Source organism: Artemia sp. Qi Xiang Cuo, chromosome 4 (genome assembly GCF_049724085.1).
Source record: "Artemia sp. Qi Xiang Cuo chromosome 4, ASM4972408v1, whole genome shotgun sequence".
Classification (NCBI taxonomy): Eukaryota; Metazoa; Arthropoda; class Branchiopoda; order Anostraca; family Artemiidae; genus Artemia; species Artemia sp. Qi Xiang Cuo.
This window is the reverse complement of record NC_142797.1, coordinates 83452340-83477750: the sequence shown is the minus strand read 5'-3', so window position 1 is coordinate 83477750 and position 25411 is coordinate 83452340. Positions and strand designations below refer to the sequence as shown.

At 35.1% G+C, this 25411-nt stretch overlaps 1 protein-coding gene across 1 annotated transcript in view; it reads right to left on the bottom strand.

Moving 5' to 3' along the window:
* Window positions 1-25411, bottom strand: part of sxc (O-linked N-acetylglucosamine (GlcNAc) transferase sxc) — a 65632-nt gene that overhangs the window by 22143 nt on the left and 18078 nt on the right. The window contains exons 4-6 of the mRNA XM_089088588.1: window positions 14285-14566; window positions 12135-12380; window positions 3501-3648 (exon numbers count right to left, since the gene is read on the bottom strand). Coding sequence (XP_088944714.1) covers window positions 3501-3648; window positions 12135-12380; window positions 14285-14566 — 676 coding nt within the window. The remainder of the gene's footprint in view (window positions 1-3500; window positions 3649-12134; window positions 12381-14284; window positions 14567-25411) is intronic.

Here is a 25411-nt window from a genome sequence, read left to right as displayed (position 1 = left end):
CCCACCCACGAAGTTCCCATTTCCTTTAAATCTTTCTTTATGACGTCCTCCCACCCCAGACGAGGACGACCCGCACCGGAAAAATACAAGGAAACGCCGAACAGTAGATAGCGTTGATGTTTTTTGTCAACACTAGCGCCAGTTTGCACTCTATAAGTTACACATAGTCTTTATACAAGCTGTAGATTAAGAGATTTTGCCTTAAACCATGTATAAAAAGTTTAGAAGAGACCATGCCTTCCTCTCTTTCCAAGCATGCAGCCAGGCAGACTACTACTAAAGCACTAAGATGAGTCAAACAAGGGGAATGGTGTTTTACTTTAGCATTGTTTATGCTACTCGGCTTATTCACATAATAATTAAAAAATGAGGGATCCTTATTACCGCTATTCGTAATTAATTTAAAATTTAATTAATTAATTAAAATTTTAATTTTTTTTAGATTACTTATAAAAATTACAACAAGCCATTACAATAAGATGGGAGTTTGGGCTGAAGATTGTGCTTTGTGAAATACGCAAGAGCCTATCACTTAATGCTAAAAAAAAAACAAAAAAAAAAAACCAATAAGGATCCAGCGGAGCTCTGCGAGACTATTTTTCCAGTGTTGTGACAAAAAGATCTTTGCCAATTACAACAACTTTGTTATAAGAAATACAAATATATAAAGTGCCCGAATTGACCTAACAAGTTTGTTAGGAAAACAGTCCATAAGTGAATCTAAACTCCAAAGCCGATTTTGGGAACTGATATCAATCAATATGATATCAAATACCCATTCAACAGGTCAAATGAGCTCCAATAAATCTAAATACGTGCCTTTATGGCACATATGACCAGTATCAGTAACTCCCACATTTTCATGGGGGTTTCGACAACCCCCTTTTGGGGTTGTCGATTCCAGTAACTATTCCCTGGTAATTATCAAACCAGTAATTGTTGTAATTAAACCAGTAATTAGTTTACTCATGGTGTAAGTACAAGTTTATATAACAATTTCAAGTTCCTTTTGAAACATTTTACGTTGTCATAACAAGGAAAATTTCAAAAAAAGGAAATAAATCAACAATAAGAAATTTTACTTAAAACAATAATCTTATTTGGAGATTTGCCAATTTTACAATAGTCTTCTATTCTATTTATTTTCTATTCTTTTCTTTTCTATATTTCACCACTGTGGGTTATAAATAAAAAATAAATAAATAAATTTAAGCTACAAGGCCAATTTTGGGAGTCGATATAATAATCGAGCAATATAAATACGTAATCGACAAGTCAAATAAACTCCAACAAATCCAAATGAACTCCTTTGCGACATATATAACAAATACCAATAATTCCCGTAATTTCAAGTGTTTTCATAACTATTGACCCAAATATTTCTGGTTCAATAGTTATGATATCTGGTCGACCAGAAATATTGAGTCTTGAGGTCAATATCAAACCTTAGACAAGCATTATGACAAAAATTGTGCATCTGCGCCTGATATATATACTGTCATTATGTAGATAAGTTAAATTTCAGTTATATTAATTATATTTAATAATTATTAAATTTTATAATAATTAAACAATAATTAAATTTCAGTTAAATGAACTCCTTTACGACATATATAACAAATATTTAATAATATTTAAATAATTCCCGTAATCTCAAGTGTTTTCCATAACAATTGAACCTGATATTTCTGGTTCAATAGTTAGGATATCTGGTCAACCAGCTATTTCTGATCGACCAGAATTATCGAGTCTTGAGGTCAATATCAAACCTTAGACAAGAACTATGACAAAATTTTGCATCTGCGCCTAACATATATACTGTCATTATGTAGACTAGTTAAATTTCAGTTAAATTAATTAGCTTGATCTGGCAAAATCTACGTTTCCGCTCCAGTTTTTTTTCTGTTTAGATTAGAAATGCCGATATATTAAGGACTTCGTTCATATATAGATAAGGACTATAGACAAGGACTTCGTCCTTCAATTTAAGTTCTTATCACTATTTACTTCCTCAGGAGCAGTAAAGACGCTGTCTAAATGACCCAAGTTTTCCAAAACTAATAAAGATCGGATTTCCTATGTAATTAGCCTCGAGTCTTTAAATCATGTTCAAATCTATAAGAAACCAAGGACATTAAAATGAGAACACTTTTTACCTCCCTGGATCTATCTTAGGTCTACTCAAAAAACTAGTTTTCAAAGAAATTTTTTGTTGTTGTTTAAAAATAACGAAGTTTTTTAGGGCAGTACCACATTTTCGTCAGTGTTGCCACATTGAACCCTGAAAATAAATGAGCAAAACTAATTAACTAATAATTTGATATAGTTGTTGGTCCGTAAAAATTCCAACAATAAGAGGCTGTTGAATCCTAACGACAACGTCACCTTCAAAGGAAATCTACACCGTTCTCAACTTGTTCGGTGTAATATATTTTTAATTTTTCTGCTGATTTTTCACACATGTTTCTCGTTTTTTAAACTTGGCGCTCAACTGCAAAAGGCACGTGTGGTTTTTTCCATTAAAAGTTGAGTGCCCAATTTTTCCTAATTTCTCAAGGTAGATATGGTTATGCAAGTTTATGCTAAACCAGTTCCAAAAGTACAATTGCATTTTCACTGTCTTTGGTACATTAACTATGGAAAATCCTTAAAAGCCCTACATTTTTCCAAAGTGCTAACTAAGCAAAGGGAAAAAAATTAATCTGTATAACCTTTTTAGTTATAGTACCAATGTTTTGGTAATTTTTATTCTTGAATCCACGAATTGAGACGGATGGTTCAACTTCAACACAGCTTGCTAAAAATAGTAACATGAGGGGGTCAGTCAAATGAGATTATTGAACCATGTTCACCACTCTGACACTGTCTCTGATCGATTATAAATTAGTATGTCAATAACACGCACATACATGGGAATTTTCTTGGGAATGTTATTTTTATTTTTATGTTATTTTATGGGAATGGGAATGTTATTTTATGTAATTTTATTTTTATTAAGAAGTTTCCTTTTGCGGAGCCCCTAATCTAGAGCTGTACAATAAGAATTCCTTTTTAGAAACATCAAATTCTATTTTTCAGATAAACTAAGTATAATTCCACTGCAGTTTAGCTGATGGGGTCCTTTTCACTTTTATCTTCAATTTATGCATATCCTCTGTACCATCTACTTGCATTTTTTAAGTCAGTAAGTATTTCTTATCTATTTTCTCTGTTTGTTTCAATGGTTGCAACTAAAGTTCATTCAATTGGACTTTCTCTAAATATTATAAAGAGTGAATAACTTTCATTTACAAAACCTTGTAACATTACAACACCTCTACTACACAGGTCTTTTTCTATTTTATTTATATTTTACTCCGCTTTTGATTTTCGCAAGCAATATAATTATAGAAAATAGATTAGACCTCAATCCATGGATTAATCAATTATAACCAAACCGAGTAAGGCTGTATAATTTAGCGGGACTATTAAAGGTAAGCACGTAAGGAAAAATGCCTTACCGGGATAACCCAACCACATAACTTGGATAGGAGCTGGCTTCAAAGCGAAAATCTCATTTCTGGCTCCTTTTGTATATCCATTCATATTTACCAGAATATGAATTCCGTCCGCATAAATTCTGTCAGCAGCTTTGCCATTGCATGTTACCTATGACAAGAAAATTCCATTAAAAAATATATTAGACTTGGAATGAATAAATAGAAAAAACATGTAAATAAATAATTAAGCTTGCAGCGTAAGCTCAAATGGTCATCCCTAATTGGTACAAACAAATTTCAATATAATTTTAAATACAAGACTATTCTTATAACAAAAGACGATGAATAGATCAATCAAAAGATCATCGAAGTCGCAAAAATTAAACACATACATTCTTTGAAGCGGCAAATTTGCAATATGTGAGCATCTTTTTTTTTCCTACAGAATCAGATTAGAAAATTAGAACTAGTCTTACACAAAGTTTTCTCTTAATGCAGCGTCCTCCACAGGGGAAGTCTTTAGCCCCTTAGCCCCTTCAGTATGCCACTGCTTCTAACTTCTTGGCATAAAAGACATCTTCAGGAAAATAAACAAGCTGGTAATAGCCATTTTTATCAAGCCACTTCCCGCTCATTGAAAATACAAATGGTTTTGTTAGTAATTGTACCACGGGTTATATACGACAGTTTCAGGCGGGGAACTACGAACTCAACATAACTTTCACAACTATGGAGGGTGTAAGGGCAGTGTTGCCACTGGCCCAAAAAAATCAATACTTAAATAAACAATAGACAATTAGACTAAAAAAAGCTCGATCACAATGGAATTTAGCTACCTCAGTTTAATGCAATTTAAATTTTTATTAAAACCCGTCAGCGAAAATATGAAAAGGACGGAGCATAAATGAAAAAAAGAGAAAAAGACAAAAAACGAACATTTACATTAACAAAACAACGACAGCAAAATGTAAGTACAGCCTAATATGACACTAAACCACAGGAGAACCGCTTTTGATTTATATATGAGAATAGTAGAGTCTGCTATAGTATGCTTATTAATCATTTTTGAATTGCGTGTCCAAAATGGTAGGTGGAATGGAACAAATATTTGGCGAGACAGAAAAATAGAAACGGAATTCCGCCCTATCACTTTTGGTAAATACCTCCGGAAGGGCATAACATACCGAATGAGGCAGCACAACAGCGTCGTAAAAAATGGCAATATCAAAAACGTTGAAACAGAGTTTATTGGCAACAATTGAAGCATAGGAGGCAATTGAAGCAGGATAATTCAAATACCAAAATTATTCCAATTTTCTGATGAATTTCGGCATTTAATTCAGAAAATGAAATGTCGTATTGATCACAGAATACTTATTAATCACTTTTTAGTTTCGTGTCCAAAAGGGTAGATGGATAAACTATTTGGCGAAATAGAAACATAGATGTGTCGATAAGGAGGCCTAAATATAAAATATGGTTAATTACCTTAATAATTGAGATACCAGGGGATATAGCATGCGATGAATAATCACCATTGCGATTAAAAAGAACAACATCTCATTTTCTGAATTAAATACGATGCCGAGATTCATCAGATAAGTCGAATAATTTTGCTGAAATACAATCAGTAGCTCAACTTAGGTTGTTAGGTTGAGACAAAAGATACGTTGACGCCATTAGGAATACCAGATGTATTGTAATTCCCCCATGCGCCTAAAATGTAATTGTTAAACAGGGTAGACGAAGGGACAGTCTCTGCCTGGCTTCTTTACTAACAGAAATTTGTCTTTTATGGGTAACGGGAGCAATTCTTCAACATCTTTACACGGATATTAAGAATCACTTACATGGTTCTCAGTAGTCTAATGATTGCAGGATTAACAGCTGCATGCATTCTTAGCAGCTTGTGGCAAAATAAAAGCGTGAATAAGGGAATTAAAGCGTCGTTTCATGTCGTTTTCATCCAGCAGCAATTGAGAACCAGAAGCTTTGGAATAGATTAACGCGCTGGAAACCGCTAAAGCATCGATGCACCAAATACCGGGTTGAAACCCAAATTGGTGGAAAGAGTATAATCCTAAACCCGTTTTTCAAATTTTTTTTTTTTTTTGTTTATTTAATTTTTTTTTTTTTTTTTTTTTTACTTTGTAAGCCCAGAAAAAGAAATTTCGGTCACGAGATGACCATTCCCGTACCAAAAGGTATCTCTAACCACGTAACTGAGAACTGAACAAAATTCAGTGTTCATTTGCAAAAAAAAACCCGAGGCATCAAATCATAATGGTAAATACTAAATATATTTTTCAGAGATAACGTTCAATATATGCACTTTTCTCAAGATCCAAAGCTCAGGACTGAAATTCCAGTATCCTAGAGAAAATCCCAAGGAGTGGAAACCCTGATCCTCAAATCCTCCTTTACAAAGAAAATTCACATACATTTTCTAACTATACAGCCTTTGATTGATAATAAAGCTCCGTGATTGGCAGGCCTTAGCTAAATCCTATAAAATTAAAGAAACTGAGCTTTGGTGCTTGGTCTAGCTTTGTCTGGAATTGACTAATTATTTTTATGAATGAATAGATTTAGTGGATTGTTCTGGTACCCGCTGACTGACCGTATTTCAAACAGTACCCTATACGAAAAGTATGGTTCAATCCCGCTTTCTAAGGATATAATGTACGAAAGTTTGAGATGGCTAGAGCGCGTTCTGTGGATAAAGGATGACAGATTGCCAAAGATTGTCCTTTTCGGTCAACCGTCTCGGGCTAAAGGAAAGCAGGTCGTCCGCGGTTGGGGTGGGAGGATGTTAAAGAAAGATTTAAAGGAAATGGGAACTTCCTAGGAGGGTGTAAAAAAGGCTTTAAATAGATTGGGATGGAGGAGGAGCGTGCTTACCTATGTTGGCCTCAGGCAGCTGGGTGCTGCGGTTAGTTGTTAGTAGTAGTAGTAGTAGATGTTGAGCTGAATGTCATTGTGAATGAGGCTTTAGGAGGAAATCACCAAAAAGACAAACCTATCCTACAGAAGTCACCTGTTAGTTTTCTTTTGTATAATTTTCAGCCAGGTCCGTGAGCAGGGGGTCAGAAAATTCCCCCCAACTGTTTTTCCGCGCTAGTAAATTCATTTAAAAATGGATGTAAGAAGATAATATTCGTCCAACTAACATTAACTTGACATTATTGAATTATATTTTCTTCTCTCCTTACACAGACTAAATCTTAAATTGAAGAGCTTAAGCATTATTACTCAGACGGGATCCCGTCTGATTAAGCAGCCTTGATTTCAGTTGGCAACAAAGATCTCCCGTTTGCCTATATATACAACTTCTTCAGGTTTGAATTCACAACCGAAAATTCTTTGATTTCGTTTTACAAGGATCTTTTCCGAGCACACAAGAACAAGGCCCATTTTTTACCAAAGTCTTCCATAGATCAGCCCAGTCAAGGACAGGAATTAACAGTTGATTGTGATATAAATTGCTTTCCAATCTTGCGTTTTAGAAAGAGAAGATTCCATTTCAATGTCTTTTAAGAGTTTCCATAGGAACGAAAAAAACAGGGAGCTTAACAAAAACAAGCGATTAATCGAGTCAAGTAGACTTCAGTCACAGGTCGATAGTTTGAAATACAGTCGAAGAACTGCGTAAAAGAATCCGAATCCGATATAAAAAAAACTAGAAAGTTGGACTTTTTAACCATTGGGAACCCCGCACTTTAAAACTTTGTTTTTTTATTAATAAACTGAATATCCAATTCAACTAAATTCATTTTATTATTTTGCAATTCAACTGATAAATTATTCAAGAAAATTTAAATATTAAAAAAATCTAAAGTCACCTGATGTTGTAGGTTAAGAGTTAAGCCTTGGGGACCCCACAAAAACGCATCGTCATGATATTGTGACTGTGTCTGGAGACTTTAATGCTAATGTTGGAGGTGATGCTTCTTATGCCCCAACTATCCTCGGTAAACATGGACTGGGGAAAATTAATGACAATGGTGTGCGACTAATCGATTTTCGCGCTATTCATGAACTTATCGTCGCCGCAACATGGTTTCCACATAAACAGATTCACAAGTATACTTGGAACTCGCCTGATGGTGTAACACGAAATGAAATAGACCATATCCTAATTGCGAGGCGCAGGCGATGATGTCTAGAGGATGTTAGAACCTTCCGAGGTGCCGACTGTTATTCCGATCACCAACTTTCTGTTGCCAAGTTCAAGCTGAAACTAAAAACTGTGACAAAGCCCCAGTGGCCAGTGAAAACCTTCAATTTGAGGAAATTGCAGGACCCAAACGTATTGCAAAAATATACTACAGCTTTATCAAACAAGTTTTCTCTTCAAAGGGACGAAGTGTCACTTGATAGTCAGTGGGGAAAAATTGCAGAAACCGTGAAAGAGGTCGCATAGGAAGTTGTGGGCTACAACAAGAAGAAGAAAGAGGAGTTGATATCTGAAAGTAGTTGGGATATTATTGATCAAAGGGCACAACTCAAAATACTCGTAGATAAATATGACCATAGCACGACTTGTTCTAGAGAATATGTAGATAACCTGAAAGGGCAGTACAAGCGTCTCCATAAGCAAGTCAAAGCAGCAACCAGGGATGATAAGAGGATGTATCCCGAAACTATGGCCGAAGAGGCTGAGGCAGTCGCTATACGGAGAGATAGCCGTACTGTGTAAGTCATAACGAAGCAGTTAGCGGGTATTTCAAAGGCGTCGTCGACCCAAGTTGAAAGCAAAGAAGGCATTTTATTAACCCAGACTGATGACATAGTCCGACGCTGGAAAGAGCATTTTAGAGAGGTACTAAATCAGATGCCTCCCACAACTACTTTAAATATCCCTGAAGAACCACTGTTTGATCTCGGAAAATGTTCCGGACCTCTCATGCTTAGTGAAGTCAAGGAGGCCCTAAAGACTTATGAAAAACGGAAAGGCTGCAGGCAACGATGGCATATCATCAGAATTACTGAAGTATGGTAGAAGCGCCCTAGCCGAACCCATATTTGAACTTCTTTCCCGTGTTTGGGATGAAGAAAAAGTCCCTAGTGAATGGTCGAAGGCAGTAATTGTAAAACTCTTCAAAAAGGGACAAAAGACTAAGTGTGATAATTGGAGAGGTATTACTTTACAGTCTGTTGGCAGCAAAGTCCTGTGCCAAATAATTCTTAACAGGATTCAAAGTAAAGTGGAAAAAGTTTTGAGAGATGAGCAGCACGGATTCCGCCAGAATAGATCATGTTGTGACCTGATATTTAGCCTGAGAGTCCAGCTGGATGAATCCAATGAATGGCAAGCTTAGCTACTTGTAGTATTTATGGATTTTCTCAAAGACTTCGACTCGATACATCATGGAGCCATGTGGAAGATTTTAGTGCATTATGGAATTCCGACCAAAATTGTAAATATAATTAAAGCGCTATATCATGATATCATTTGCGCAGTACAGACAGAGGGAGGCCTAACGGAGTGGTTTTCTATTCAGTCAGGTGTAAGGCAGGACTGCATTCTATCACCATTACTGTTTGCCATAGTGATAGATTTTGTTCTCCGTGGATGCAGTTTTAGTGGCGGTCTACAATTAAATCTACTGAGAGAACTCAATGATGGTGATTTTGCTGACGATGTTGCACTTATTACCCACGACCCAGAAGATATGCAACGCAACATTAATGAACTCGGTCGTATGGCAAATGCTGTCGGACTCTCCATAAATGCTAACAAGACCAAATCCATGTCGAATGCAGTCATACCTGACTTAGCCGAAGGACTTTTGGTTAACAACGAGGAAATTGAGGAAGTGAGAGAGTTCAAGTATCTCGGCAGCATTCTTACGCAAGATGCCAATTCCGAAAGAGAAATACTTTGCCGAATAACATTGGCTGGGTCTGCTTTCAGCTACCTTAGAAATGTTTGGAGAAATAATAAATATTCCCAGAAGCTAAAGCTTAAAATTTATAATAGCAATGTGGTCTCTGTCGTTACGTACGGTTGTGAAACTTGGAGCATCACTCCTCAGCTAGAACGACGACTCCAGGCATTCGACAATAATTGCCTAAGGTCTATCCTAAATATACATTGGACGGAAAGAATACGAAATGATGAAATCTATCGTATGACAAGTCATACCCCCATCCTTGATCTCATTAGAAAGCGGCAATGGATGTATTGGGGGCATATGGTGCGAATGGGGGATGGAAGGCTGACGCAAGACGCATGGTCTTGAATACCCCCCGGTCTCTGCAAATCAGGGAGAATGAAAATGATCCTTGGCAGGTCGCTAATGAAGGAGGCGAAGCTGGCGAGGTCCTCGTTGGAGGAGCTATGGTTGAAGGCTCAGGACAGGTGGTCGTGGCGAACCACTGTTGCTGCCTTATGCGCCCCCAGGCGTAGGAGGACCTAAGTAAGTACCCCACGCTTTATAACTGTAGGTTAAAAGATTTAGGTTGACTTCTTCATAATATATATTGGAGGGTCCATCTCGTCCCCCCTCAAAGATATATAACACAAACTAATGAATTCTTTACAAATTGCTAATTAACTCACGAATTTTCAATATATATTAATATTTAGACTTCAATATATATTAACGTTTAGAATATAACTGTTGACAATATTTACCTTAACACAAAGTGCTTGTAACACACTAGCTTAGGAACTGAATTCTAACTAATATCTTCTTGAAAACCAAGCTATCCATAAGCTTCAAATCAAACAGTGTAAGCTCTTCAACTAAAATTCAAATTTGGAGGATCTACCCTACGCCTGACGAGGCACGTATATTTCCATTTGGAGCAAAAGTATTTTCTTATTTCCTTTCAGAATCGTAACAGTTTTAATTTCAGGGCATCCTTGAACAGGTTATTTATAACCATCAGATTAAACAGGAACGATTCATTAAGAAGGGTTACACGACTTGAATACCTTCCGATTCATAGTATAATTTCACATTATAAAACTTATTCATCCATTAATAAATCAAAAATGTTCAGTTAACCAACAGAATTAGAACAAAGTTAAATTGTTGTTATATTCAACACCAAACTGTTAACAATATTTAATTTTCAGTAAAGTGCAAGTAAGACATTCGCTTAAATAGCTTCAAACAACCAAATTCACACTTTATTTTCTAGTCGAAAATTCAATATTATCATTTATATGTTATTCTAAAATTTGTTAAATTATATGAAACTTCGCCGATTTTTACAAAATTTCTATGGCCATAGGTCGTAACTAATATCTTTTTGAAAACCAAGCTATCCACAAATTTTACATCCAATAGTCTTTGCTTCCACTCAGGATCGTAACTGTTTTTTTTTTACAATTTCTGGGCATTCTTGAACATGACAGTTACATCCTTTGGGTGAAACAGCGACGATAAATCAAAGTACCAAGGGTAACAAAACAGAAACCTTTTTTGGTCTCCTGGACCCATCTTAGATTTATTCATACCTTAAAACAGCGACTTTCTAAAAAAAAAAATTCTTGGTACTTATGTATTATCCCGACCACACTAAAAAAGTGAAGTTAGGTAAGCCCTAGTGAATATACCAAAATATGACGAAAATATAATACGCTAGAAACAAATTATGGAAACTACAACAGATAATTATGGACAGATGGCCGCCCAGATTGCATTATATTAAATATCCAACCAACTCTATATATTAAATATTTAATTAAAATGTACCTGCATAGTAGTTTTTCTCACTCAGGCTAAGCTAATTATATCCGAGTGCACACAGAGAAATCGGTTTTACAACAGTCAAGAACAACAGTGTGGTCGCTTTAATACAGAAATGCCAAATTTTTTTCGTTTTTAGGAAATTATGAAGATTTTAGGACAGTGCCACATTTTCGTCAGTGTTGCCAATTTGAGCCGTAAAAATAGATAAGTGGAACTAATTACTTAAAATTGACAACCCTTTTCGTCCACATAATTCAAACATTAACAATCTATTGATTCACAAAAACAACTACAGCTTCAAAGGAGAACTACATCTTCTTTTTCGCTTAATTTTTCTTTTTTTTCTTCTTTTTCGCTTCTTCTTTTTCTACATCTCTTTTTTCGCTTTTGTTTTGCTTATTCTTCTCCCCCTTTCCTTTCTTTTTTAGTAATTTGGAACCTGTTACTCCTACAAAATGTGTAATTACATATAGGGGTCTTTTTCATTAAAAATTGAATTCCCAACTTCTCCAATTTTTTCAAAGATATACATGGTTGTGGAAGCTACCACTTAACCAATTCAAATATTCATTCACTGTCCACTTTTCACCGTCCTGGTTACTTTAAGAAGGGATACAACACATGGATACGTCAAAATTCATAGTATAGTTTACACATAATAATGCTTAGTTAACCTTATGAATTTAATTATATGCTTGCATTTAAAACAAAGCAGCTAACAATATTTCATTTCCAGTACCACCAAATTCATATTTTATATTCTGGCATAAAACTGTATTATTATTTCGAAAATATAATAAAATTCATTAAGTTATACAAATTTGTTACATCATTTATATTTATATTATAAATTCTAAACTAAATAATATAATTCTAGATTTTTTAAGGCTTGATTTTATAAAGTCCTTTAATGATCAGAAACAAAAAGTAATAAGAGCCTGGGACAAACCTGGGATAAATCGGCAAAGTGTTCTGCTTCCCGTGACACTTTGGCTCTAAAATTTGTGCCATCATCTGGAGCCAATGAGTAGCAAAAAACCTCGACTTTTGAACGGTTATGGAAACCGGGTAATGATTGCATTAGATGGGACGTTGGATGATTTCCAAAATCTGATGAAACATAGCCAATTCGAAGACGAGTGCCATTCGGTAGGTCACGGCTGAATTTATAAGCTGATTTGTGCAGAATCATGACCTGGAATGCAATACAATTTGACTCAATAGTTAGATCACGCCATTTCTTATAGATTAATTGGTAAAACATAAACGGTTTAAATGCCGAAATGGTGCAAGTTAAAAATTTCGATTTCTAAGGAATAAAATGTACGCTCTGGATCTTCTTAATACCCGCTCAAATAAAGATTTAAATCATGTCGAGTTATAGCTTATGCCCGGGAATTCATAACAAGACCTTAGACCTTAGCCCCTCTTGTTCCTGTACCTCCAGATGAACAAACAGGGTCAGTAAAGAGCCTTCAGCCCTCTCTTAGGTGAGCAGTAGCGTATCTTTCCACTCTGGCATTACGCTTGTATGGATTGCATGTCTGTCTCGGTTGTATGTCGTTTAAAGTTTATATTTTGGACTTTCCTGTCTTTTTTGTACACTCTGGCTGCCACTGGAAGATTCCCTCAAAGTATGGCACAGCGCTTTTTTGCAATCTGTTTCTCTTCTCCAAACTACACTCTCCCCATGAAATTTTGACTAAAATCACGGCTCTAGCAACAATTAGAAAGTCGTTACAGTTAGGAACATAATTATGATTGCCGAAAGGTCATTTTCATTTAAAAAAAAAAGAAGCCAAACTCAGATCTCGTCTCATTTGCTTCCCCTCCTTAAATTAAAATCTTGATGTCCTCCTCTTTCCCTCCCCAATAAAATGTTGACTAAGAGTGAAGTTGAAATACCATTCTACTGCTAAAGAAATACCTTTTTTCTAGATCATTTGTAAGTTTATGCTAACAAACTCATTCTTTACACCATCTGAGCAAAGTGAGTTCTGGAGTTTAATGGTAAAGGGGAAAAGAATCTGGAAAGAACACCTGATTATCATCATGAACACATATTTCTCTTCATATTCCCCTACCCGAACTAAAGCACAGATCCTCCTCCCAAAAATAAAATCTTAACTAAAATCAGGGTACTGGCAATAATTAGAAAGCTCTTGCGGAGTGTGACAGATTAATTTACTGTTAAACAAATGTCATTTTCCTAGGCTATTTATTCGTTAAGGCCACCAGTCTCATTATTTACAGCATTATAGAGAGCTTTGGAGCTTAATGGTAGAGAGGAAAAGAATCTAAAAGGGATATCTGGTTCATATCACGAACATAGATAATAATTATCTTGAAAATACTTTTTTGAAGATTAAGATAAGGTAGTACATGTGAAAAGTTACTAGCGTTTCTAATCGATAAATGACCTTTTTCTAGACAATAAAGCTAGAGAAAAAATACGAAAGGCAAAAGGAGTCTAAGCGGACGGTTAAAAAATGTATCAATATAAATTGTATCTCAACTTGCTGGCAGGGGAGCTAATTCACGAAAATTTGGGGGCAAAAAAGAGATTTTTTTTTTGTTTCTTTAACAAAGATACCCAAAAAGCTGTGTTTTTCGAAATATAGGAGACATTTTTTCAGTTTTTTTTTTAAATGAAAATACCACAGAAAGGTATTTTTTTTAATCTCAGAGGCGGGAAACGGCTACCCCAACCCCCTCCCCCCAACTGAAACCCCCTGTTTACTGGGCGGATAAACCCCAATATATTTTACTCATAGCTGTTAAAAACGTAGCTACATGCAGACTACAAGTAAGAGGTAGGGGGGGGGAACATTTAAAGTACTATTTCAAGCCTGAATAGACCACACATCATGAGAGACAGCTCTTAAACATAGTCCAAGTTCGTATTAAAAAATAACAGGACGAAGCTAGAACATTCTGCCTACAGGAAATCTTATGCATCTTGTGCAATTCAACACTAACAACATTTAGTACACGATTTGACCTTTGGGTCTGAACTTACCATAGTAACTAAAGGGACTTATCTTCAAACACAAGCTTTCCATTTTGTAAAAGAAAGATGAGAAATACGCAAAAATTTACCTTTTCAATACACAAATTTGCATGTCTTTCTCCAATAGCTTTCCTATAATCATGGCTTAGTGGATAAAGCATAGAATGATGAGGATGAACAGAGGGAAGTCTATTCCTCTGCAGCTGATCTCCAACAATTGATATCAATTTTGTCATCCGGGACTCATAGTCTGTCCAATCACAAACGATCTGTAGGCAGTGAGATAGGTTGCAAAAAGCATCTGGGAAATCGGGTTTGAGTTTCAGTGCTGTTTTGTAAGATTGAATGGCTTCCGGGATATTTCCAGAATCCTGTAATACAAAAAAGGATATACTCAGGGAAGCCACTAGTAAATTTTGACAGGGGAGGGGAGGGGGGATTCCCGAGAAAATGAATTTCACAATGAATAGGTGTGATGGGAATAAATTAAAGCACCTTAAATTAAATTAAAGCAAAAATTAAAATAATAAAATTTATTGAATAATTAAAACAATTTATTAAAATAATTGAAGCAACTAAAACGACAGTAATTTTCACATTGAAATGAAAATGACTCGGTTTAAAACAGATTTGAGGACAAAGAGGAGCAATCGCAGAGGGTTATAGGTCTCAAAATAAAGGGTTTTTTCCCTTTTCCCCGGGGATAGGCAATGCCCCTCTGGCGTTCATGAGTTTAACACATTACTTCTCAAACTTCATTAAACTTAAACAATATATATATATATATATATATATATATATATATATATATATATATATATATATATATATAAATTGATAACATAATAAAAAATTGTGATCAGTGGCAGTTTTAGTGTCTCTGGCATCCGGGGAAAATTCTTGAGTTACAAAGCGAAGTTTTGAATAAATTCGGGTGGAAAGGGAGCGCGAGCAGCTGTGTTGGCTTCAAGCGACTTGGCGATCAGTAAGTTATTAGTAATAGTAGTAGAAATTAGTAGTATCGACACATTGATGCAAATTCCATGGGACCAGTTTCATGTATTACTAAGTACACTTCATTGAGTTCGCACAATATAGAAAAGGAATTTTCCAATAGCAGTGATCGATATCCTGATGCAAATACAGATCCTTAGTTTCATATATGCCTTGCCATACTTTGTTCAATTCGACATGTAAAAACAAGGAACTTTCCGATACAAGAGGATAAATTTTGAATGAGGATATATTTGTTTTTCAATGTACTTGTATATTCTGAGTGATTAGAATAAATTCTTACGAATCGCTGGAATCTTTTCCACTCTCCCTCTCTCTTTGTGAATTATTGCTTAAATAGTATATGCAACTTCTCCTCCTTTCCAAGCCATGGAGCCTTTGTAGGGATTAATCCTTGTATTTGTCTGATTTGTTTTTTTTTAATACACTTGATTTTAAAAATTCCATCATCGTCTTCGGAAGGCTCTGTGGTTGTGTAAAATAACAGGGTATTACCAGGTTTCAATATTCCTTAGTAGTGATTATTCACAGTATCCCCAGTTTTACTTAAATAATTGTGATTATTCTTACATAAATTGATACTCCGATTTTAAAACTTATAGATATAGATATATTTCTCACAAAAGCCCCATGGACCATGGATATTACAAATACAACAAAACTCATAAAACATAATAAGTACAAACACTTCTGAAAATAACGCAACAATAGAAAACCCTCCCTATGTCTCATCCCCACACTCACAAAATTTCCCAAATTTTTATATTCACTTTGCAACTATTTCCTATTTTATTTTTTAAACAATTTCTATACATGACATCCCTCCCAAAAATTTCCCTTCTAAGTACCTTCAGTTCTTTACAATAACACATAAATTGTTCTAAATCTTCAGACTCCCCGCATATCGGACAAGTGAAGGGACCACTCCGTACCTTAAATCAATATCAGTATCTTATATCAGTGTCATCACGTTACGTCTAATTATGGAAAAAGTTTGCCTTTGGTATATGTGTATTTTAAACAGCTGTCAACAAAAAATCAAAATAAATCATAGTTGATTTTATACAACAGTCGATAATCGAACCATCTTTGCTGCTTTAGAACTACTAATTTCTGTTTTTGAAGAATTTGAACTCGAAAAGATAAGGGCTTTGGCAATAAGGCAATAAGAGTCATAAGAATAATTGGCATTTTGGCAATAAGAACCGATGAAGGGCTTTGGCAATCAAATCTCAAAAGTCAAAAATTGACTTAAACAATTTATTTTCAAGGGACCCATTTGTCGATTTTGTTTTAGGGTAAATAATCACTTTTCAAACAAACTCTCTTTAATTTTTTTAAGAATAGAGCCAAGTGAACAAAACATGATATCAGTTAAGATATGGGTCGGCAACCTGCGGCCCGCGAGACATCTTGGTGCGGCCCTTAAGATCCTCACCGCAGCGCACCTGACGGACCATATTACACACAATACCAATACAAAACGGAGTGAAAGGGGGTACCATCTAGATTCTTGGAAAATCCGTAAACACCATCTAGCCTACTTAGGTTGATGTTCAACCATCCAGACCAATTATTTTAGTGTGTTACAATTTTGTTTTTGAGTAAACCTACCTTAAAGTTTGGGAAATGTTCCCAAAAGCATTTTGCCTTTAGATTTTCTTTCTTTGAGTGTGTTTTCTCTGATTTCTTTAGATTTTCATTCTTTTTTAGTGCAATAAAATGTAGTGCTTGTGGTGCCAAATGATCTGGTCACGTTATGTGGCCGTCTTGTGGCAAATTATTCAAAAGAAACAAAATAGCGCTTGATTTTGTAGATGGATTCATCTGGTATATAGTGGAACAGGAAAAATTGGTACACACTGGGACATATCCTAGTATGTACCAGATGGCACCCATGCACAATATCGGGGGTAATTTTTTTTTCTAAAGGTAATTTTCATCAAAAGGGTTTAAGTACATCCAGGTTGTCACAGGAGCATAGATACAATGTCTCAGGAACAGAATACGGTATTCAGTTTCAACTTTTAGGGAAACTACAGGAGTAAAACTAAATCAAAAGGTACAATACATATCCACATAGTAAAAAGGGTGTATATGCAATGTGCCAGGAAAAAAGGGGGAGGGGGCATGCTGAAACTTTCAGAGCACATTATTGAGGATATTGAACTAAATCAAAGGACACTATGTCCATCCAAGTTTGTCATAAGGGCATATTACAACATCTTAGGAACAGATAAAAGTATTAGTTGAAACTTCAGGACCTGTTGAGGGGGATTTATAACTAAAAATGGATGTTAAAATGGCCTATCTGCAATATATCTGGGATGGCTAAGGGTATTAAGGTGAAACTATTAGGGGATATTGCATTGTATATTGAACAAAATCAAAATGCACTCTATGCATGCACGTTGCTAAAAGGGCATATGAACAATATCCGAGGAACAGCTGAAAGTAATAAATTGAACCTTTGAGGGCTACTACAACTACTACTTATGCAATTAGTGCTACAGTTATTGTGACTTTTTTAAGCTGTGACGGCTTTTAACTGTTTGAATATGTGACTACTTCCAACTGCAAATACTTGTGACTGAAACCCCAACTAGTTGTGACTACAGTTGCCAGTGCATATGACTTTGGCTGCATCAACTACTTTGCTATAGAAAACAACAAGAAAATCCTTCAGAACTGGAGCAATGCCAAAGAGGCAGGGATAGACTGGCTCGTAGGCTCTGTAAAAACAAATAGATATACATAGGCCTATATTCTATTTCTTATTTTTGCAGATTGATACACCCAAGACGGCTTCTAAGAAAAGAAAGATCGTTGATGAAAGGCCAATTTTTAATGAAGCATTGACAAATTTATATTTTTTTTATTGAAGTTAAAGAAACCCCTTGTGTTTAATCTGTCAAAAGAGTACTTCCTAGTAAAGGAATATAACTTGAAGTGGCATTACAATACTGAGCACAAAACTAAATTTGCCTCTCTTGGAGGTGAATCTAAAAAAAAATATCATTAACTTGAAATCGTCACTCAGAAATTAGCGGAAAATGTTTAAAGTTGTGACAAACAAAGCAAATCAGCTGTACCTACCAACTACAAAGTGGCAGAAATAATAGCAAAGCATGGTCACTCATTTACTGACAGCAAACTTATCAAAAGTGTGTCTTAGCTATTGCAGAGGAAGTATGCCAGGGACAGAAAAATATTTTTGAAAACATTCAGCCCTCTGCTAGAACTTGCACCCGCCGCACCGAAGATCTGGGTGCTAACTTGTGTGAATAACTTAAGGACAAAGCACAGTCTTTTACGTACTTCCCTCTTGCGATGGACGAAAGTACGGACGTGTGGGATACGGCACAATTCCTAATATTTGTACGAAGGATTGATGAAAACTTTCATGTATATGAGGAGTCATTTAAAATATGCGGTCTTAATTGAACTACAATTGGGGAGGATTTATTTCACCACTTGGGACAAGCTCTGGTTTCATACGGCTTGAGCTACCTCACCACGGACGGCGGACAAAACATGAGTGGTCATAATAAAGGTATCGTTGGAAGATTCAACAGCAAACTTCTAGAGTCTGGACCTGAAGTTCCATATTGTCCATCAAGAAGCATTGTTTTGCAAGGTTTTATCGCGGAGAGAAATAATTGATACCGTTTTATCTGCTATTAATTTTATAAGGAAAATGGACTTACTCGCAGCCAGTTTAAAAAGTTTTTGGAAGAGGTGAAAGTTGAATATGGTGACGTGATATATTACTGTGAAGTAAGATGGCTAAGCCGAGGATCGGTACTTCAACGATTTTTCTTATTTAAATAAAGATATTTATAACTTCATGGAGATGAAAGGAAAGGTTATATCCGAGCTTTAAACCTACCAGTGGGTTGTAGATCTTGGGGGTTTTAAACGATTTCACTAAAGAACTGAATCTACTCAATATACGTTTACAAGCAAAAAATAAATTTATACGCCAGATAGATTCAGATGTTAATTTATTTGAAATCAAACTAACACTATTTATTCAGCACATCAATGAAAGAAAGCTCGATCATTGCAAAATAGAAGAAGTAGAAGAAGCTGATATAAATTTTGTTTGGCAAAAGACTAAAATGAAAAGTGCATTAATACAACCTAAAACTGAGTTTGAAAACCCCTTTGCTGATTTCAAAAAGATCTCACGTAAGACGAATATTTTCGAAAACCCCTTCACAATGGATGTCAATAATGTACCGAGTGATTTGCAAAGTGATACCACATTTAAAATAGCCTTTAAGAAAAAAAAACTTGGAGGATTTCTATGGATGTTCGCTCTCTGAAAAGTACTAGGATTTAAAATGGTTTGCTGAGCAAATAATTACTATGCTTGGTAGTACATATATTTGTGAGCAAACTTTTTCAATTCTGCATTATCGAAAAAAAATAAACTCTATTCTCAGATATACATTTAGACGCAGTACTATGTGTCTCTACTGCGAAAATGCAAGCTAAATTTAAAGAAATTACAAGTCAAATGCAAGAACAAAAATATAATTGATTATATTATTTACAATATATGTCGTAAATATATATATTAAACGTTTCATTTTTAAACCTAAGAAATTGGTATATAAATATTATATTTATACTATAATCATTATGGTATACCTCCAATACTATATTAAAGTGTAATGAAATATAACCTGAATGCGGTCCGCCTAATATCCCCACATAAAATTTTGGCCCTTTTACAACAAAAGGTTGCCGAATTGGACCGAAAATCAAGTATTTTGTAGTAGGCATCAAGACATGGCTAATTGTAGAAAAAGCCGAGACAGATTCCGACTGATTGAGAGGCAAATCTGGGATAAGCCCTTTTTATGATTGTATAAAAATGATGTTATTTCATTTGATGATAGATACGTCTATCATCCGTACATATGTCATTCCTAGGGCAGAACTAACGTAAGATAGTAATAGTAAATAAGGGATAACAGATTGGATCGATTTTTGGTTGACGCGTGACAGACATGTCCACTGGACTTGAATGCAAAATCTGTTATTGAATTTGCTTGGACTCGCAGGCGGTGAACAAGTGAAACCTATGCCTAATAAGGTTGGCCACTTGCCTCTCAATCACTCCGACTATCTGTCTTGGTTTTTTCTACAATTAGAAATGTCTTAATGCCTACTGCAAAATACTGAATTTTCAGTTAACATATCAATTGCACAAACGTTTTGAGATTTGCATTCCCCCTAGCTCATCCCCCTAGCTCAACTACTTTCTTTAAATCATAAAAGAAAGCTTGTCCGAAAGCTGTTCTTCTACACTATAACTTTCTTTTCTCTTTTAACATCTTTCTTAATCACTACTTATACTTTTGACATCCACAACATAGCGCATAAACTTTGGCAGGGAATTCCTGGGAACAGTGGTCAATCCTCCCTACTGCAAGGCTTTACATATAGCTACAAAACTGGCATAGCTTTACCTGGCGTTGGCCTTGGGTTGCATTGTACTATAAAGAATTGTTTGTAATAGTTATATATCTTTTTAATTCAAAAACTAGTTTCCCCCGCATTCATCAATCTGATACAGTACTACTGATATAGTTCAATAATATCCAAACAGCAATTTTAATGCCCTAATTATAATTAGCCACGTTCCCATTTATTGCTATTAATAATATCTGTATTAATTGGTATCAAAATAGTAATAGTTATAATGCCAATATCCACTTCTCTTTGTACTCCCGAGTTTATTACAGACTTTATTCTTCTGTAAATAGTTCATCCTTTCTATTAATTTTTAAAATTTATCCTTATTAGTCTCTTGTTTCTATATTCTTATCTATTATATTCTCTTTTTAATCCATAGTTTATTACAGACTTTATTCTTATGTAAATAGTTAATCCTTTCTATTAATTTTGAAAATTTATCCTTATTTTATACTTGACAACAGAAATACACCTTTACTTACTCCCTAATTTACTAAGGACTTAAAATGGCATTTTATTACGATCCTTTTCCCTTTTCTCTCCTGTTTCAATGAACTACGATTTCCTCATGATTATTGTATTTCTGTAATATAATACAAACATCCACTTTCCTTGTGTCCTTCGAATTTATTACTTAATCTATTTAACGAATATAGAGACGTCCGCTTTTACTTATTACCCACTAAAACCATCCATGGTAAAGTTCTTAGTGCCCATTCGGCTCGTTCAAAATGGACTACAGGCTGTCTGTCTGTCGTGGGAAAGAGGCAGAGGTTAGTATTATCATTATCTCGTGCTTTTGAAATGCATTGATAATACCCTACATTTGACACCGGTAAAACACCTTTGTTCGCTCTTTAACTTATCACTTTCTCATACTTTTGCAAAATTCAGCTACAAAATTCAGTCTTACAAATCTCATTTTACGTCGATCTTTTCTCGCTTTTCTCCCACCTCAAAACTGCAATTTTCTCCTGATTATTGAAACCCTGCAGTAATATTGTAAAAATCCACTTTTCTCGTTTCTCATGAAATTATACATGAATTTATTTTTCCGAGAAGATTTCATTTCCTTGCTTTCTCATGCTTTTGCAAATACATCTGCAATAATAAAATATATCTGACAGCAGTAACATGTTTTGTTTGCTTCCTCACTTATAAAACCCTTAGAAATGACATTTTATTACGATCCCTTTTCTCTTTTCGCACGATTTCCTCAAAATTCTAATTTCCTCCGGATATTGCGTTTCTGCAACAATAAAACCAGCATCCCCTTTTCTCAAATCTCCTGAATTTATTCTTCGGCGAAGGTTCCATTTCCTCGTGTTTCGAAAATTGCATCTACAACAATACACTATATTTGGCAGCGATGACACACCTTTGCTCACTCCCAACTTATTAAGGCCTTAAAAACGTCCTTTCATTACAGTCCTTTTTCTCGTTTAATACCGCGGTAGATTGATACTCTGCTGGGCATTAAGATTTCCGGGGTATATTCAAGCTAACGCAACACAGGCTTGCTACCTGTCCCTGTAAAAAAAAGCAGAAAAAAAATACCCAGGAACAGAAGCGTCAATTTGACGCCCCAGGCAACATCAATGGCTATGGAGGATCTAGAACTTTAGCGTTATCCTTTGTCTCTTTTCTTCCCGAATTCCTCAAAACCATAACCTCCCCCTGGGTATTGAATTTTTGTAATAATAGTGCCAAAATCCACTTTCTTTGTGCTTCCTAAATTTACCATAAATTCATTTTCTGAGATTTCCTCACTGTCTCATACTTTTGCAAAATTCAGCTACAATAATACATTATATTTGACAGTGGTAACCCGCTTTTATTTACTACCTAATTTATTAAGGCTTTAAAAAAATGTCAATTTAAAATGATTCTTTCTCACTTTTCCTTTTCCGTGCAATTTCCTTTTGATTATTGTATTTCTGTAATTCCGTTATTTCATTCATCATGTCTCCTGAATTTATATTCTGTGAAGATTACATTTCCTCACTTTCTAATGCTTCTACAAAATTTAGCTATAATAATATACTATATTTGACAGTGATATCTCGCTTTTATTTGCTCCATAGTTTATTAAGGTCTTAAAAATATCATTTTAGCTATTCTTCCTAGGTTTCTCTCCCGATTTTCTACAAATTGCAATTTTCTTTTGATTATTCATTTCTGTAATAGTAAAGCCAACTATATTTGACAGTGTTAACACGCTTTTATTTGTTCCATAGTATATTAAGGCCTTAAAAAACATCATTTAATAACGATTCTTTGTCGCTCCCCCCCCCCCCGATTTCCTCAAAATTGCAATTTCCTTTTGATCATTGCCTTTCTGCAATAATGAAACCAATATTCATTCATCATGTGTCTCCTGAATTTACATTTTGCGAAGATTACATTTCCACACGTTTTCATGCTTTTGATAAATGCATCTACAATAACACATAACGTTGGACAGCGGCAGCATATTTGTTTATTCTCTTACTTTTAAGGCTTTAAAATGTCATTTAATAGGATCCTCTCCCTCTATTTTCTCCGAGAGCTTTTCTCTTTTGAAAAAATCTTTGATTTTCATCTTCCTGCGAAGAGAACTCGTTTCATTACAGTTTAGTATTGATTTTGCATTGGCTATTTGGGTCTGAGAGTCTCTCTCATTTCGGTTCACATCTGGATAATGGTAAAGTTTTAAGCCCATTTTATGCAAACCTTCTAAATCCTTAGATAAATTGGCTAAAAGATTTTGATAATCTAACGAAGGTAGCATATCTTCGTTATTGTCCGATTATCAAAGCTGTATTCGATTAGCATTAGAAAGTCGACAGACAATCGACATCATATCGACATCTTGCTCTTAAATGTATGATTTGTGCCTTTCTATGTCCACTACGAATAGCCAATCGAATATATTTTTTTAATCGGCATATTTTCGTTATTATCCGATTATCAAAGCTGTATTCGATTAGCATTACAAAGTCAACAGACAATCGACATCAAGTCGACATTTTGCTCTTAAATGTATGATTTGTGCTTTTCTATGTCCACTACGAATAACCAATCGAATATATTTTTTTGGCGACTTTCAAATCCAATAATATTTAATACTGAATTAACCAAATGTCAGCTCTTATTCAGTTAAGAAATTGATTCTAATGCTCCTTGCCATTCTTTCGCTACATCATTTTTGTTTGTCAAATGTCATCAATTCATCTTACATTTTGAATTTAGTATCTACATTGACAAGAAATTTTTTTTTCTGTTCTCAAAAGACGAACAAAAGTAGATATGGTGGCCAACGTTTTACAAGTCAAATGCCCATCGTGCCGACAGAGAATCAAATGAAGCATCAAAATTCCTTGCCGACGTCGACAGAGATTCTAATTCAAACGCAGCTCAAAATTCACGACATACATGCAAGAAGCAGATGGTACTGTAAACCTTGCAAGAAGAGATAGAAACCAATGTCCTTCCCCTAAAGATACATCCGAAATGACATCTAACGACCATTAATTCGAATTTCTCACAGAAATTGTCTTATCTTCGAGCACATAAATTTAGATTTCATATTCTCCATTTAAGTTTCAGGTTATTTTTGTCACACAAAAGCAACTTTTTATCAGCCCCTATGTCTATAACTCAATTGTTTATTTGATAATACCAACTACTTATATTTCTTCCAAACTCAGCCATCTGAACTTCCAACAAAAAGAAACAGCTAAAAGACAAAAAAGAGAGCTTGAATAAATAATATTTAAAAATCAATTGCAGCCTACAGATACACACCTCCAGCCATATTTTGGGGCAACTAACTTAGTTCCTCTAGTCTCGCGGAAGGAAATCCATGATCCTTGAATCCCAGAGCTGCTTCGGTTAACACCAAGGTGCTTTTCACTACAGCGAGGAGCTTGTTACCTGCACCTAGATCAGGCTCAGGTTCTCGCAAAACAAGCATGGTGTACAACGAAAGAAAACATTCTGTTTTAGCTCAAAAATATTCGATTTTGAGGCCCAGTTCCTCTAAAAACAAGTAAAGCCAAAAAAGTCTTTGACTTTGCCACCATGCTTATAGTAGGGCACTTCCCCTGAATATCCCAGCACGGAACAATGGAACTGGACTAGAGGCTTATTTTGCTGGTTTTCTGGACTTAATGAGGATACTTTTATATATGTAGATCTTATATATTTGATGACGTCACGATTTCAAAGTGTCCGTTTTGGCTCCAAAATATTCGATGTTGAGACCGGGCTTATGAGTGATAATAGCAGGCGCATCGTGCCTCAATATCCCAGGAGGGATGATAGAACAGGACATCGGTTCTATTTTGTTGGTTTTCGGGAGTCGAGGTCACGAAAAACTAATTCCATGTAAATGAACAATTTTGACGCGAGATGCGAACTTCACATTCATGAAATACGGAGCTTAACAAGTGTACTGACGAGTTATTTTCAATCAACCTGCAATTTCAGCCAATTCAAAACCTAAAGCCCATTATAACAAAGAAAGGTAACCTAATACCTAGGGACAGCGAAGTTTTTTTTTTTTTATTTAACATCAATGAGTGAATCTAGTACCAAAACAAGGTTTTAAAGATATTGTGCAGCCTCTTAGTCATTTACACATCCATTTAGAAGTCAGCTTTATTGGTTTTGCTATTGCCAAATCCTAGATACTCCAAAATAATTCAGCATATATAATATATGCATATATAGCA